The 16648-nt window shown below is 45.7% G+C and overlaps 1 protein-coding gene across 5 annotated transcripts in view; it reads right to left on the reverse strand.

Moving 5' to 3' along the window:
* Positions 1–16648, reverse strand: part of NRG2 (neuregulin 2) — a 277373-nt gene that overhangs the window by 35399 nt on the left and 225326 nt on the right. For 2 of the 5 annotated variants that reach the window (XM_060254104.1, XM_060254105.1), the window contains one exon: positions 6249–6272. The exons of the other annotated variants lie outside the window; for them this stretch is intronic. In XM_060254104.1, the coding sequence (XP_060110087.1) occupies positions 6249–6272 (24 nt within the window). The remainder of the gene's footprint in view (positions 1–6248; positions 6273–16648) is intronic. 5 annotated transcript variants of the gene reach the window in all.

Consider the following 16648-nt stretch of genomic DNA (forward strand, 5'->3'; position numbering starts at 1 on the left):
TGATCTGTTTTCTGTGCCGTTTCTGGAACTGGTCAGCTGATTTGGGGATCTATCACCACCCTTTTAATTTATTAGGCATTAACTGTGTTCGATAGAGGTGCTACACAACAAACAAAAATCCCCTACACTTTTGATAAACTTTGATCCATAAACCTGCCTACAATGTAATGTTTGTGAGCGTCTTTGGGGTGTTATACTGGTAAGCAAAGTAGGGCTAAGACAAGAATCTATTTGCAGGGCTTTCTTTGTAGAAAAAGCCCTGAAGGAACTCATCTGCATATTAGGCCACACCCCCTGATGCCAAGCCAGCTGGAACTCTGTCCCTGTGTGTTCCTGCTAAAAAAAAAAAAAAAGCCCTGTCTATTTGCTTCCCCCACCCACCCCTATGCAGTACATTCTTCTCCTGTAATTCAGTTAAAGGAAAAAAGAAATGAATGTACTGTAGGTAGCAAGGTGGTTGGAGAAAAAGCTCAGTTAAATTAATTTCAAAAATGATAAACCTCGAGACTAAACCTCGAGACTAGACTACTGTAATGCCCTCTACATGGGGCTGCCTCTGTACCGAATCCGGAAGCTGCAGCTAGTGCAGAACGCGGCGGCTAGATTGCTGCTGGGGCTCCCAATGTGGGGTCACATACAGCCTGGGCTGCACGAACTGCACTGGCTGCCAGTTGTATACCGGATTTGTTACAAAGTGCTGGTTATTACCTTTAAAGCCCTATATGGCCGAGGACCTGCCTACCTTAGGGACAGTCTCTCCCCGTATGAACCCCAGAAAGCACTGAGGTCAGCCGGGAAAAACCTGCTGAACATCCCCGGGCCGAAAGAGGTGAAGTTGCAAACCACCCGCAACCGAGCTTTCTCTTCTATGGCTCCACGCCTATGGAACCAACTTCCAGAGGAAATGCGGGCCCTGCGGGACCTTGAACAGTTCCGCAGGGTCTGCAAGACTACCCTCTTCCGACTGGCCTTCTCTGATCAAGAGGGAAACTGTTAAAGAACTCGCCATCGTAAACGTAAACGTAATTATAGCACTAGTATACTTTATTAATTTTATTAATTTTAGAATTTTAATCAGAATTTTAATTAAACGGTCAATGTAATTTTATTTAATATTGTATGACCAATGTATGAAATAATGTTGTTAGCCGCCCTGAGCCTGCTCCGGCGGGGAGGGCGGGATACAAATAAAAATTGTTGTTGTTGATAAATTGTACAAAGGTCATTTCTAAACCATCCAAATCTACAGAAACACTCAGGGTGATGGCAAGTAGCCCTTCTGAGTGGACGACACTGTTAAATACAAGGCAACAAATTCCGGAATTTCTGGCTAGTGATACGGTTCAGATTTCATCCTCCTTCTCCACTCCTCCCCGGCTATGCCTGAATTGGACATTTGCATTATTTATTTCTAAACAGACCAGCAGGGTAACCATTTCTCTGGTGGCTGGAATGCCATGGATCACCTATCCAAAGCAATTTGGGATTAATAGTAGCACTATTATTGGGGATTTCCTAAATGAATTTTGCAGTCACGAAAACGGTGCAAAATGCCCTTCGTCCTTTGAAGTAGGCCGAATGAAAAACCCGCAGAGTTCTAAGAAGGAGAGAGGAGATATTCCAATGAGCCGACTTTTAATACTGGACACACTCTGTTTAGCCTTGAACAAGTTGAAGTGTGTGCATTTAAAAAAAAAAAATAGTATCATTTCCAGTGAAGCAACCCTGTAGCACAAGATGAATTGTATTTATGAAACGTATCCTGCATTAACATGCTGCGGTCAGCTAACGAAACCCAGAGTTATACCCATTAAAAAAGTGAGAGCTGGCACTCCCCTTGCCTGCAAGCAACTCATCCAGTCATGAGTGGCAACGGAAAGGGACTGACCTAAGCTGCTCCCACAGTTGAAGCTGTTGGCATCCTCTCTGCCATCCGACAGTAGCGCTGATTCTGTGAACTTAGGCAGATCACGAGAAGGAGGGCAGGGGGAGGTACATGTGATTTTCTTGCATTGTGCAGGGGGCTGGACTAGATGGCTTGGAAGGTCCCTTCCAACTCTATGATTCAATGATTCATGTGTTTCCATTGTGTGCCAGGGCAATCAGATGGCCAGAAACCCACCATGGAAGTGCTTTGCCAAGGAAGCCACTGAAATGTGTTGGTGGCTATTTAATCCACATGGGAGTCGTTTTGGTGCACTGTGGAAATCTCTGCCAAGAGCAGAAATGGCACATCGACCCACAGGGCAGGTTATTTTCATCCTGCTTTCCAAAGCTCTCCTTGTATGGATGCTATCCTGGAATTCTGATGCCCAGCAAGGACAAAGGATCCTGGAGAGCAGGCCAAACGGGGACTGGTGGAGGAGTGGAATGTTCTTTCCAGCTTCCTTTGCCTCTGCATTGCTCCTTCAAGGTACCAGTGGGTTCCATCACAGTCTAAACCAGGGGTCGTTTTGTAGAAAAATAGGTGGTGGAGTTCATCCAGGGATTGTTATGCAACTGCATCTACTATTCAATGGACAAGGAGGTGGAACTCTCAGAAGGAGGAGGTGGAACTCTCAGAAAGGTTCAGGAGCTGTGCTCCTGTGAGCTCCCACTGAATCTGAGGCCTGGTCTAAACTACATTGCCTAGACTCTGCCATAATCAGCCTCCAAACTAAACCCCATTTCCTCTTAAGCTCCAGTATTACCCACCAGATTTTTAAAAAGTAGTTTAGATATAATTTGCCCTCCTTGAATGCAAGAAAACTATGAAAGATCTGAAAATACGAAGCATGTTCTGCATATTGCCGTAATCTCTCCTTGCTTAACATGCACTTCCAGAACAGACATCAGAGAGCCACAGGCTCGCCTCAGGTTGCCAGGTCTGTGCTGGAAAATACCTGGAGACTTTGGGGGTGGATCCGGGAGAGGGTGGGGTTTGGAGAGGGGAGGGGCTTCAGAATGGTCCAATGCCATAGAGTCCACCCTTCAGAGCAGCCATTTTCTCCAGGGGAGCTGATCGCTGCCAGCTGGAGATCAGTTGGAAAAGCAGTGGTCTCCAGATCCCACCAGGTGGCTGGCAACAACAGCCCCTGACAAAATCCTTTTATCTCAGCCATGGCAGCTTTTGTTCCCAGTCTGTGCAAGGGAATTAACAGTAAATCATAGATTAATTGGCATTCCCTCACTCTGCAGATTTGGTTGGGCCCGTCACCAAGTTTCATCACTGGATTGTGTCCTCATGTTTAACTGTTATGGCTGCGTGTTGATTTAGACCTGTGTTGTTGTTAAGTTTCTTTTAAAATTTGTTTTATTTTTGTCTTGATACTTTTATAAGACAGCTCAGGTCAGAGGGTGGGGAATAAATTGTATCCTGCATGACTACATTATATTTGTGGGTAGAATGAAGAAGAAGAAGATGAAGAAGATATTGGATTTCTATCCCGCCCTCCACTCCGAAGAGTCTCAGAGCGGCTCACAATCTCCTTTACCTTCCTCCCCCACAACAGACACCCTGTGAGGTGGATGAAGATATTGGATTTATATCCCGCCCTCCACTCCGAAGAGTCTCAGAGCGGCTCACAATCTCCTTTCCCTCCCCCCCCCACTACAGACACCCTGTGAGGTAGATGAAGATATTGGATTTCTATCCCGCCCTCCACTCCGAAGAGTCTCAGAGCGGCTCACAATCTCCTTTACCTTCCTCCCCCACAACAGACACCCTGTGAGGTGGGTGGGGCTGGAGAGGGCTCTCCCAGCAGCTGCCCTTTCAAGGACAACCTCTGCCAGAGCTATGGCGGACCCAAGGCGATTCCAGCAGGTGCAAGTGGAGGAGTGGGGAATCAAACCCGGTTCTCCCAGATAAGAGTCCGCACACTTCACCATTATACCAAACTGGCTCTCCCAGAATGGAGCTTGTTTCCTGTACAACACTTCTACTGTTACTACTCATTCCTGATGTTAAATGACGTTAGCACCAGATTGTTTTTAACTATTGAATTTTAAAATTTGATGTATTAATGCTGTGAAATTTTAATTGTTTATTGTGATTTTATTGTTGTGAGCCGCCCTGAGCCTACTCTTTCAGCGGGGAGGGTGGGATATAAATCAAATAAAGTTAAATAAAGTTAAATCCAAAACACATGTCACGAGGGAGACTGTAGTTAGATTCCCTGCCTTACGGGAGTTCACTTGAAAGCAGCGTTTGGGAGCTCTGAATCTGATCAGAGCAGCGGTTCTGGAGAAGGTGGGTGGTGAAATTAACCCAATTTAAATTGGGCCCCCACTCCAAGCTGTGTTTGCCTCATAGAGAGAAAACAATACAGTTGCTTCCTCACAGGTCTGGGGTGTGTGTGCAGTTATTTTAGGGAAAGAAAGTAGCCTACAATGGTTAACTGGCTCCCTCAGTTAAATGAGCAAAAAAATCCTAAAATACCCTTTCCCACTCAGCTCACTTAGTCTTCCATTTACCATGCAATACTTTCATTTTTATCTGGAAGAAGTCAAAACTGTGTGCCTCCCTCTCACACACACTCAGCATGTGGGTGTGGCATAAACCGCAGTCTCCTCAATATATCGCCTTATTCTGTGTTAGGTACTGAACAACCAAGATGGGTAGTCGTGTTAGTCTGCCTATAGCAGTAGAAAAGAGTTTACCAGTGCCTTCAAGACTAACTAAATTTGTGGCCAAGGATGAACTTTCATGAGTCACTGCTCTGAAAAAGTGACCAATAACTCATGAAAGCTCACACCGTACCACAAATTTTGTTAGTCGTTAAGGTGTTGCATACTGAATGGTCCTTAGTAAACTCATCTGCATCTAGATATTTAAATGCTTTCTTCTAGTCAAGAGTGAAATCTCCTTGGAAAGGAGGGGGAGAGGGAGGGTTGCCAGCTGCTCCATGTTGGGAAATACCTGGAGATTTTTTTTGGGGGGGTGGAGTCTGAGGAGGGCAACGTTTGGGGACAGGAGGGACTTCAATGGGGTAGAATGCCATAGACTCCACCTTCCAAAACAGCAATCTCCTCCAGAGGAATTGCTCTCTGTCACCTAGGCTTGCCAATCCCCAGGTCCCAGCAGGGGTTCTTCCACTTTCCCAGGCTCCTTCCCGCCCCCAGTCAGCTGGCCGGTGGGGGGAAGCCCCGCCCCCACAGGACCATGTGCCTTTCCACCTCCGGAGGCTTCAGTCTCCGATTGAAAGGCTTCCTCTTGGGATGGTGTGTCTGTGTTACTTTGAAGTTGGCAGCAACTCATGAGTAGAGAGGCCAATCCCTCGCTTCAGAGTCACCAGAAACGGGGGGGGGGGGAGGGAACCATCTGCTGAGCACTTCATTATTCCCTATGTGGAGATCGATTCTCATAGGGTATAATGGGGAATTGATATGGAGGTTTCGGGGACTCTGGGGGAGCTGTTTTTTGAGGTAGAGGCATCATATTTTCAGTATAGTATCTAGTGCCTCTCCCCAAAGTACCCCCCAAGTTTCAAAACAATTGGACCAGGGGGTCCAATTTTATGAGCCCCAAAAGAAGGTGCCCCTTTCGTTCATTATTTCCTATGGAAGGAAGACATTTAAAAAGGTGTGCTGTCCCTTTAAATGTGATGGCCAGAACTCCCTTGGAGTTCAATTCTGCTTGTCACACCCTTGCTCCTGGCTCCACCCCCAAAGTCTCCTGGCTTCACCCCCAGTCCCCAGATATTTCTTGAATTGGACTTGGCAACCCTACTGTCACCTGGAGATTGGTTGTAATCCCAGGAGAACTCCAGTTATCACCTGGAGGCTGAACACTAGAAGGGGAGAAAGTGTGGTTTTCATGCTTATTGCTTCAGAGCCAGGCTAGCTTTGTGGAATTGCTGCAGAACCACCCTCAAGTTTCCTATCCCATTAACACCAGGCTATTCCTTGCTGGAGTGTTTGTCCACTGCTATGATGGGACAGGTTGATGACCTTCCAAAACAGACACAAAGACCAGCTTTTCAGTTTCCAAACAGAACTGAGGCACAAAAGTGGCTCGGACCAGATGAGAAAGGCCTCATGACCTCCCCATGCACCAAAGCTGCAACCCACGCACACACACATAGATAGTTTTAGAACAAAATTCAGAATATAAATTTGGGGACCCATTTTTCTCCAAACGGTGCTAATAATAAAGAACTGTTCATCTTCTTTTTAAATCATCCCATTCAAGCTGTCAAAATACATTGTGAAAGACTGAGGGCCAGCACTTTAGTGGTGTCTGATTAGCAAATGAATGGTTTATTCCATACCCTTTAATTCTAATCCGAGGTGCTCTGCCAATGCAGAAAGAGGACAAGAAGCGGGGGGGCGAGGGGGGGGGAAGAGAGAAAAGAGAAAAACAGATCTGTCAGAGAAAGTCTTCCCAATATTATATATACACACACAAAACACATTTTGCAGTTAACCGCAGCTGACCTTGGCCCCCTTGCTATGGCAGGAGCAGAAAGGAAGAATGCAGAATAGGCACCGCAAGCCCCCCCAAAAGCCGGTCTGGCAGTACATTGGGGGAGGGGGGGGGAGAGCTCCCTTAAAGTGCAAGAGAACCCAAAATGCATAACTTCAAAACCAAAGGTCATGTGACTATAACCTCGGAAGTCTGACCTCGTGGCAAGGGCAGCCTGACCCTTTTAACTCCCCAGGGAAAGTTCGGAGGGCGGATGGCAGCCCAGGAGCAAGCTGATGTGGACACAGCAGGACTAGCAGTGACGCAGGGTCTGTTCCTCTTGGACCTGGGTGGTGACGACGACCACAACAGGCCCAAGTTTTAGGGGACCCTGCTGCACTGCTGGGACTGCATGGACCACCTGGCTCAGTTTGTTCCAGGGCTCTTTTAACATTCCGATCCACCCCTGCCTGACAGGACTTTCCAGCACAGAAATATCACACCATCTTTCAGAGGATAATAACAGAAGATTTAGCCTATCTTATGGCCTGCAGGCTTGGGGAAATGTGCACTGCTTCCAGCAGTTATCTGAGAGAACATCCTCCCAGGAAGAGAAATAGCATCCTTCCACTAGCTTTTCTGCGCAGGTAATAGGGTTGCGCTATACCAAATGGTTTTACAAACTTGCCTGGATAAATTAGGGACTGTGGTCTATACTGCCACATTTAACATGTTGTAAGTAGGATCCCATTTATGTGGTTTCTCTACCGCTTTAAGTGTCACGCGAATTCTTATGCTACGGTTCTGTTTATTTCCGGTGGTTCCAGACTTCTGATCTCCTAATGCACTGGTTATTGAATGTCCCATTTCTGTGATTGTACTGGCTCAGTAGGCTTAATCCACCTCGAGTCTGTAAGAATAATCCAGAACACTTCCATTATGAGAGAATATCCCAGGAATTTCAAAGGACACTACATAACTGAGACTGTAAGCTCCTTGAGGGCAGAGACCTGTCTATTTTTAACCCTCAGAGCTACGTAATGGGCCACATGTGCTGCGGATGCTCTGTTAACGCAACAATATTGTAATAGTGTATTCTATTTTGTTTCAAAAAAATAGATTTTAAGTGGAAACAAAATGCCACAATAAAAAAAATGTTTTTCAAATGGTGAGGCTGTTGCCTGCATCGGCGAGGTGGCAAGGCACTTTTGAGGATGTGCACCACAGTGTCACAGCTAAAACGTCACAGCTGAGACCAATATGGCAGCACAAAATGGAAGGCCAATAGGCCCAAGAGCTTCTGTTGCCATTTTGCCATAGGGGCCTGCTCACTTCAAAATGGAGCCATGTTCTCTGTGCACCTCTTCAGGAAATTATGGCATTTGTATTCAATGCTGAGGGGACTGAATCATTAAAGAAATGCATTATCTTGGTGGTAGGAAGGCCAGAGGCATCTCCCCTCCCCTGTGACTAGATTAATATCTTTGACATAATGTAGCGAATTTTTAACAAGGGAGGAGAAAGAATTTTGAAATGCCCTTCCCCACAAATCACCTCTTTCGGCATCTAGGAGCTCCCTGTGGCTAGACCAGCACTTCCCCTTCCAAATGAAGCACATACAGGCCTCATCTGACCATTTTTTTAAAGGGAAAAGAGTTCCTTTTTCTTTCCATTAATTTACAGAGACATAAGAATATAAGAGAAGCCATGTTGGATCAGGCCAATGGCCCATTCAGTCCAACACTCTGTGTCACACAGTGGCCAAAACCCAGGTGCCATCAGGAGGTCTACCAGTGGGGCCAGAACTTCAGAAGCCTTCCCACGGTTGCCCTCCAAACACCAAGACGACAGAGTATCACATGCCCCAGGCAGAGTGTTCCACCAAGACCTTGCGGCTAATAGCCACAGATGGACCTCTACTCCATATGTTTACCCAAACCCCACTTGAAGCTGTCTATGCTTGTAGCCGCCGCCACTTCCTGAGGCAGAGAATCCCATGTCTTAATTGTTTTTTGAGTGAAGAAGTACTTCCTTTGATTTGTTCTAAGCTTACTGCTCATGAATTTCATCGAGTGCCCACGAGCTCTTGCATTGTGAAAAGTCATATTGTTCCACATATCTGAGGAGACACCTGAGAATGTAGAGATCCAGCTTTCTTTGTAGCTGGCCTGGTTGCAAGAAAGAAACCAAATCAAAACACAGAACCCAACTGCTATCCATTGCAGCTGATTCCAGTAATCATGTATTGGGATACATTTTGACCAATTTCTCAATAGTGTTGCTCTGATGGATTTCACACCAGTTGCTCTGCAGGCGCATTTTGACATGGGGCTCCTTCCAGGTCCCCCTGCAGCATCGTAATTCTTAAAAGACAGCATCAAAAACTGTGTGGGGAACTGAAGGCAGCCCCACGTCAAAATGTACCTGAGGAGCAACTGTTGGGAAATCGATTCCTTGCGCCCAGGAGAAAGAGAAGCCTGGGGCACAGCAGCGCTACTGAGAAATTTCTGATAGTCTGTCTTGGGCAAAACAGTTCCCTAGTTTAAGTCTATGGTGAAGGTTTAGAAATGCTTAAGAAAACAACAAAAACTACAGTATGGCTAAGAAGACAGCATGAAGTCAGATCAAGATGGGCAGCTGTGTTAATCTGTCTCTAGCAGCAGAAAAGAGAAATAGTCCAGAAGTACCTTAAAGACTAACAAAATATGTTGTTGAGTATGAGCTTTTATGAGTCATTGCAGAAGTGGAGCAGGGGCTCACGAAAGCTCATACCCTGTCACAAATTTTATTAGTCTTTAAGATGCTACTGGACTCTTAAACCTAAATTAGATTACATCCATGTGAACTACCTTACTTTGACCCATAATATATTGTAAGCATCAGCTGATGAGTTGGCTAGCAACAATGAGATACCAGACTCAGAACTGTGGACTTTGTATGGCTGGCAAAGAGATCCAAATGATCCAGAGAGTGGCTTGACATCAATACAGCACTTATTAGTTAGAGTGACACTACTTTAAGTTTGTTTCTTCAGGGTTTTTTTTTCCTGTTCTGCATATGTTTTGCTCCCTCTAGTGGCCAATTTGTTATTACATTGGTTAATGTCCAGCATATCTCCTTCCAGATTTAAACTGTAGGTTTTATGCTACATATAAAGCAAGAAATTGACCACTAGAGAGAGCAAAACATGTGCAGAACAGACACCTCCCCACTCCGCAAAGAAACAGGAACTTATAGCAAGGAGGATGAGAATGCAGAAAAGCCCTTATAAAACTACCTTAAATTCACATAATCACAGAATTGGAAGGAACCTCCAAGGTCATCTAGTCCAGCCTTCTGCACAATGTAGGAAATTCACAACTACCTCTCCCACATCCCCAGTAACCCCTTCTCCATGACTAGAAGATGGCAAAAAAAATCCCTCCAGGATTCCTGGCCAAACTGGCCTGGAGAAAATTGCTTCCTGACTCCACAGTGGCGATTGGCATTTCCCTGGGTGTGTAAGAAGGGGCTGTGAGAACTACGCACTGATGCAACCCTTGCTACCCTCCCTCTCATTACCTGCCTAAAGTCACCATGATGCAAATCCCAAGTGATGTAACTTCCTTTCTTGTACTATCTGGCGTCTGGATCTTGTGTGCCTACCCTATGGTTATATGCTCAGTCATGTGATGTGATACTGGTAAACACATACTTTGGCCTTTACATGAGAAAATGAAATACCTTCATAGCAAGGGAGCAAAAAACTAAGACCAATACAGAGTGGTGATTAGTGATCACGACCATATCTATGATTTTTTTTAATGTCAATTTGGCAACATACGAGAGTACAAGGTTAGCAGGCTGGTAAAAGAGAGATGGTCTCGTCTGACTTTCCTTGTCATTGACGACAATTCTCTCATTGTTACAAGTGTCCATACAATCTGGAATTGTAAACTAATAAGCCCACTTGGGCAGGATGTATATATATTAATGTAATCTAGGAGCAACATTCTTTTCCCCATTTGTGGTTCTTTCGCACCTATAAATGCCTCAGTGATATCCCCTGATTTCACAGAAGGTATCGGATGGCTAAATTATTTGGTGGACTAGAAAAATCACCATTTTCTCTAAATGTATGAAACTGAACTGACAAACTGAAAGTGTTGTCTAGAGAGAGGGCTGTATTTAGGGAACTTCTGCCCCCCCTCCCCCTCTTATGAAACATGAGCCTCATTTTTCCCAGCTGTTTTCCTCCATGGCAAGATTTTTTCAGTTCTCTTCTATTGTTTTATCTCCCCAGTTACCTCTTTCATATTTTATCCACCTTACTCCTGGGATATCTACTGATCTGGGGATATTATACGTTGACGGTAGAAATGCTGCTTCTAAGGAAACAGTTGTAATTGATTTTTACTGTTTACTCTCCTTTTATTAAATTTTGATTTATGTTTGTACTTCCTCGTCTTTATTCTGCACAATTTAATTCCAAAATTAATTAAAAATGGTTTGCAATTTTAAAAAAATTGGTAGCGTGTGTATCACTGTCATATTCAAACACTGCAGAAATAGATTTACTGCAATTTTTTTAATGAAACAGCAAAAGGCCCCCTGGGATGGCAGCCAAAGAAGAAATGGCGCTGGGTGTGGGTGGGGAGGCACAAAAGTCCACGCCCCTCACCTCCACTCTTCCCTCAAGACAGCCTTGGATAGAAGGACTTCACCAAAGCAAGTCTGGGGAAAGTCACAGCAAAGCCTGGGAAAACCTGGAAGGGAAATGAGGAAATGGTGTTCTGTGGAGGCCCCAGAAGGAACCTCTTTGTGTGGAGGCAGTCTTCATCAAAAGCAGCTATCATGGAAATGGAAAGGATAATGAAAGATTTCGTTGCAAAAATGGAAGTTAGCACACAGATTAAGATATCATTGAAGTGCGTAGAGTAGCAAATTAAAGGAGATCTGTGCTATTGCTGCATTTGTAAAGCAGAGCTGTTTCAGAAGGCTTTGCACTGCTTCAGCCGGCTTCCCCCTAGGATCGGTGATTGACTCATATGATGGAGATTAAAAGTTAAACAGATCTGAAGTTGCACATGGGGTTGGTACACTGTATGGAAACAGCCTTAACGCAGGAGGGATTCCAAAGGCCTTCAAAAGGACAATCTCGGCTCAGGATTGTACTGTTGCTGTCCGAGTTTGGAGGAGCACAGCTCTGAGCCTAAGTACCCGAAATAAAATGGGCCAAAAGTTTCTCGGCTGCAGCAGTGTGTGTTGCTAGGAAATATAGAACAAAACCAGCAGAAAGGTCCCTGGCTGTGGAGAAAAAGAGGGAAAGTCAGAGGAGTGGGCAGGTGGAAAAGTGACACAAGACATCCCAGCTTGGCTACTCTGAAAGAGACATCCCATGGTAATCTTGGGCACCGCGACAAAGCACAAATGATTGGCAGCTACTTGGCCAGCTGTCCTGCATGGATGCAGAACTGCAACCAAATAATGAGGCAATTGAAAGAGAGGTTCGGAAAGGCTAAAAAAATACCCCAGACCCTGTGCACGGTGAACAGTTCGATCATTTTTTTTTCCTCCAAGGTTCTCCAAATCGCTTCCTGAGATGCAGGCAAGGGTTTTGTGTTTGCTTTTTTAAAAAAAATCTTAAGAACAGCAAAAAAAAAGCCACACCGATAAGGGAAAGCAAATACATGAACATACGCTCTGCATTTGCATCCCAGGCAGCCAGATGTATGTCTGGATAGCCTAGCACTCAGACACAGACCCTGTAGTTCTTTTTTTGACTCATTTCTCTCAATAGAAGCAGGCAGGAAAAGCCTTACTAAAAATAAGGGCTTTTCTTCTCCTCTCTCTGCAGCAGGTTCAGAGGAAAGCTGTTGAAACGTACCAAACTTGCCAATTTAACTAGGCTTCCTTGAAGGAACTGCAAAGGAGGAAAATTGCCCTTTACCAAATAAAAGCCTGAGCTGGGTGCATTTCCATTTAGTGAACAATATCCTAGCTACACTAGGCACTTATGTACACAGACATACACACAGAGCGCCTGACTGTTCCAAGATGCAGTCTATGGCGCTCGTAGAGTAATCTCCTTCATCAGAGAACTTCTCAGAACTACAGAAAAAATGCTCTGAAGGAAAGTAACGCTTAGCACCTTTCTTCATGCAGGAGAATGAAGATCCAAGCAGATGTGATGAGAAGAAGCAGGTGGGTGGGTGGGTGGGTGGGTGGCAGAAGGGTATGTTTCCAAAAGGAAAGACGATCTGCAAATCAGTCATTATAAGCAAATCAAACTAATGCTCTACACAGTGCACTGGCTCCCAGTCTGTTTCTGCACCCAGCCAAATGGCTCATTTGGAACTCTGAAGCGGTGGTTCCCGACCCTTTTGATATGATTACCCACGGAGCAAAGTTTGAGTCCAGTGGCACCTTTAAGGCCCACAAAGGGTATAAGCGTTCATGTGCACGCCCCTCTACTCCAGCATTCCAGTTTCTCTAGTATCCAACCAGAGGTTTTGAGAAATGAACAAACATCACACAAAGAGTGCAGCTGTCCCCACTATGAACCCCAAGCCAGTGGGAGTCCCTCTCCTCCTCCTCTTCCTCTGCCAGGTGGGCCAGAGCCAGTTTGAGGAGGTGTGCTTGCGGGGCGCTGGGTTTAGGAGACAGGCAAAGATGGCAGACGGGGTGGAGAGGCTGGGGGCAAGGAGGTCAGTGCAGCAGGTAGGGGGTAGTGAACCACAGCAGGGGGCTGTCTCCTCTATTTTATCCCCACAACAACCCACGGAAGGAGGTTAGGCTGAGAGTGTCACCCACTGAAATTTCATGGCATGAATGGGGATTTGAGTGGGAATCTGAACCCGGATCTCTCAGGGAGATCCTCATCCAGCACTCTAACCACTACACCACAAATAAACTTATCTGGGTTCTGAGATCTTCCGCGGCCAGGGGGAGACGTACTAGCAGTGTGTGTGAACAAGATCTTGGGGTACGGGTGGACTGTAAGTTAAATATGAGCAGCCAGCGTGATGCAGCTACGCAAAAGGGTAATGCAGACGTGGGGTGTATCAACACAGACATAACATCCAAATCACAAGAGATCACAGTTCCTCTGTACACTGCATTGGTCAGGCCACACCTGGAGTATTGTGTGCAGTTCTGGAGGCCTCACTTCAAGAAGGATGTGGACAGAATGGAGCTGGGTGCAGAGGAAAGCAACAAGGATGATTAGGGGCCTGGAGACCAAGCCCTATGAGGAAAGGCTGAGGGACTCGGGAAGGTTCAGTATGGAGACAAGGAGGTTGAAGGAGGACATGATTGCTCTCTATAAATATTTTAAGTGCTGCCACTTAGAGGAGGGCAGGGAGCTCTTCCTGTGGGCAGCAGAGGAGAGGACTCGCAATAATAGGTCTAAATTAAGGGTGGGAAGGTGCTGGCTGATCCTGCATTGAGAAGTTGGACTAGATGGCCTGTATGGGCCCTTCTGACTCTGTGATCCTATGAATCTACTAACCTCTGCCCTAGGAAAGACAGAAACAGGATACAGGATGACCTTGACAGGCTGGAAAACTGGGCTAAAACCAATAAAATGAATTTTAACAGGGAGAAATGTAAAGTTCTGCATTTAGGTAGGAAAAATCCAATGCATGGTTATAGGATGGGGGAGACTTGTCTTAGTGGTAGTATGTGCGAAAAGGATCTAGAGGTCTTAGTGGATCATACGCTGAACATGAGTCAACAGTGTGATGCGGTGGCTAAAAAGGCAAATGCAATTTTGGGCTGTATCAACAGAAGTATAGTGTCCAGTTCACGTGATGTGATGGTATCGCTTTACTCTGCTCTGGTAAGACCTCACCTGGAGTATTGTGTTCAGTTTTGGGCACCACATTTTAAGAAGGATATAGACAAGCTGGAACGGGTCCAGAGGAGGGTGACCAAGATGGTGAGGGGTCTGCAGACTGAGTCCTCGGAGGAAAGGTTGAAGGAGCTGGGGATGTTTAGCCTGGAGAGGAGGCGGCTGAGAGGTGATAGATCACCATCTTCAAGTACTTGGGCTGTCCTATAGAGGATGGTGTGGAATTGCTTTCTGTGGCCCTGGAAGGAAGGCCCAGAACCAATGGGTTGAAATTAAATCAAAAGAGTTTCCGGCTCAACATTAGGAAGAACTTCCTGACCGTTAGAGCAACTCCTCTGTGGAACAGGCTTCCTTGGGAGGTGGTGGGCTCTCCTTCCTTAGAGGTTTTTAAACAGAGGCTAGATGGCCATCTGACAGCAATGAAGATCCTGTGAATTTAGGGGGAGGTGTTTGTGAGTTTCCTGCATTGTGCAGGGGGTTGGACTAGATGACCCTGGAGATCCCTTCCAACTCTATGATTCTATAATGTTGCTTGGTGGGGAAACTTGCAAGGGCCTTCTTGGTTGCTGTCCCTGAACTGTGGAAGCCCCTCCCTGCAAGAAGCGCAAGTGGTTCCATCACTACATGTCTCTTGAGGCATCCCGAAGACCGGCTTCTTCTGGAAGGCCTTGGTGGGCGTGTGACTGTTACGCCTGGAGATTTAAACCATGAGCTATTACCAAAGATCTACTTTTAGTTTCTGCTGCATTTTATGCTCGTTGCACTTCCAGTGTTAATTGAACAGAAAACACACCACTGAGATATGCAAAAGAAATGCATGAATATTTGTTTGAAATGGGAGATTATGTCACTAAGGTCTGCGAATGCAATCGATGCTCCGTTAGAAATGAGGTGCCACTAGTGTGTCTGAGAAGACAAGCTGTCTGAATTGGGCCACCTTTTCATTCAGTCAGTAAAAGTGGATGCAACTTCATGTCATAAAAATCACCTTTCCCATATTCCTCCCAAGATACGCTGCCTGCATATCTTGAAAAGATGATGCTGGAGGTTGGGGATGGGGCAACCCCATGGATGAAATGCTGTGCTGCACAAACAGCCGCCCTGAGTGGGGAGAGGCCAGGAACACCACTTCCCATACCAGTGGCCCACTGTGCTGAGGGAACAGGAAGAGTCTTGCTCCTTTTCCAACAGCTGCCTGTCATGTGCTATTGCTTTTCATCCATGTGGGTCTCTTCAAGCATTGGCTTTTCACTGGTGGGTTCCTGGGAGGAAGGCAGGAAAGATCCACCTACCCTGGTGCCTTCTGATGGTGCTGGATAGCACCCAGTCCCCTCCCCTGCTCGATACCACTAGAACCCCTGCAGCAGTCTTCAAAACGAAATCCTGCACAAGAGACTGCTCTTTTTAAGGCATGTAGATCCTTTTAGGCAATTGCTCCTGCACTGTGACTTGTGCTTCTTAATTTTTGCAGTACACAACCAAGGGACCAAAAGTAGCATTGGTTGAAACTTATGGGGCTAAAAGCTTAAACATCTCTTTCAGTTCCAGCATGACATTCAATGGACAATATCCTTGACAGGAACATAGCTGTGGATTTGAACATGGTTGCATGAATGTATTTTAAAGGTGATTTTTCTCTGCCCCAACACGCTACGGAAGGCTTCGTATTTGGATTCAATTTCCTTTTGAATTGACCCCAAATTTCTCAGAGGTTTTTTCCTGCAACTTCACATGAGTTGGTCTTCAAATCTGTCCTAATCTGGGTTTCTACAGGTGCTACTAACTGCAGCTTAGCGCAAACTCTCCCACATATCACTACCATACCATCCAAAAACACACAGACCCAAGCAGAAAGGCGTTCTCTTGAAATTGTTCAATTATTAATTTTTATTGGATTAATTTATATTTATAGTTTGCAACACTGCTAATTATAATATAATATCAAATCAGTTACCCTCACAACAGCCCTCCGAGACAGGCCCTCGTTGTTCCCCATTTTGAAATGCAGAATTAAAGTGGAGAGGAAGGAAGGAAGAGATACTCTGTACCCACAGAGAGGTCAAGGTAAAGAACGCAGGATGTCTCTGGGCAGGATTCCTCAGGGCTTGTGGCTAAGCCTGTCATCCTACCTTCAAAGGTCATTTTTTGGAAGAAGCTGCATAGCAGTGGAAGCTTGCACAACTCTGCTGCTCTGCAGGAGGGGCGCACAACCGGGAAGCATATGCTGCACAGGGCTTTTTTTCGTAGCAGGAACTGCTTTGCATTTTAGGCCACACACCCCTGATGTAGCCAATCCTCCAAGTGCTTACAGGAGGCCCTATAACCTCTTGGAGGATTGGCTACATCAGGGGTGTGTGGCCTAATATGCAAAGGAGCTCCTGCTACAAAAAAGGAGCCCTGCATATGCATAATTCCATGTGCACAACCTGATACAC

This window comes from Heteronotia binoei, chromosome 14 (assembly GCF_032191835.1).
Source record: "Heteronotia binoei isolate CCM8104 ecotype False Entrance Well chromosome 14, APGP_CSIRO_Hbin_v1, whole genome shotgun sequence".
NCBI lineage: Eukaryota > Metazoa > Chordata > Lepidosauria > Squamata > Gekkonidae > Heteronotia > Heteronotia binoei.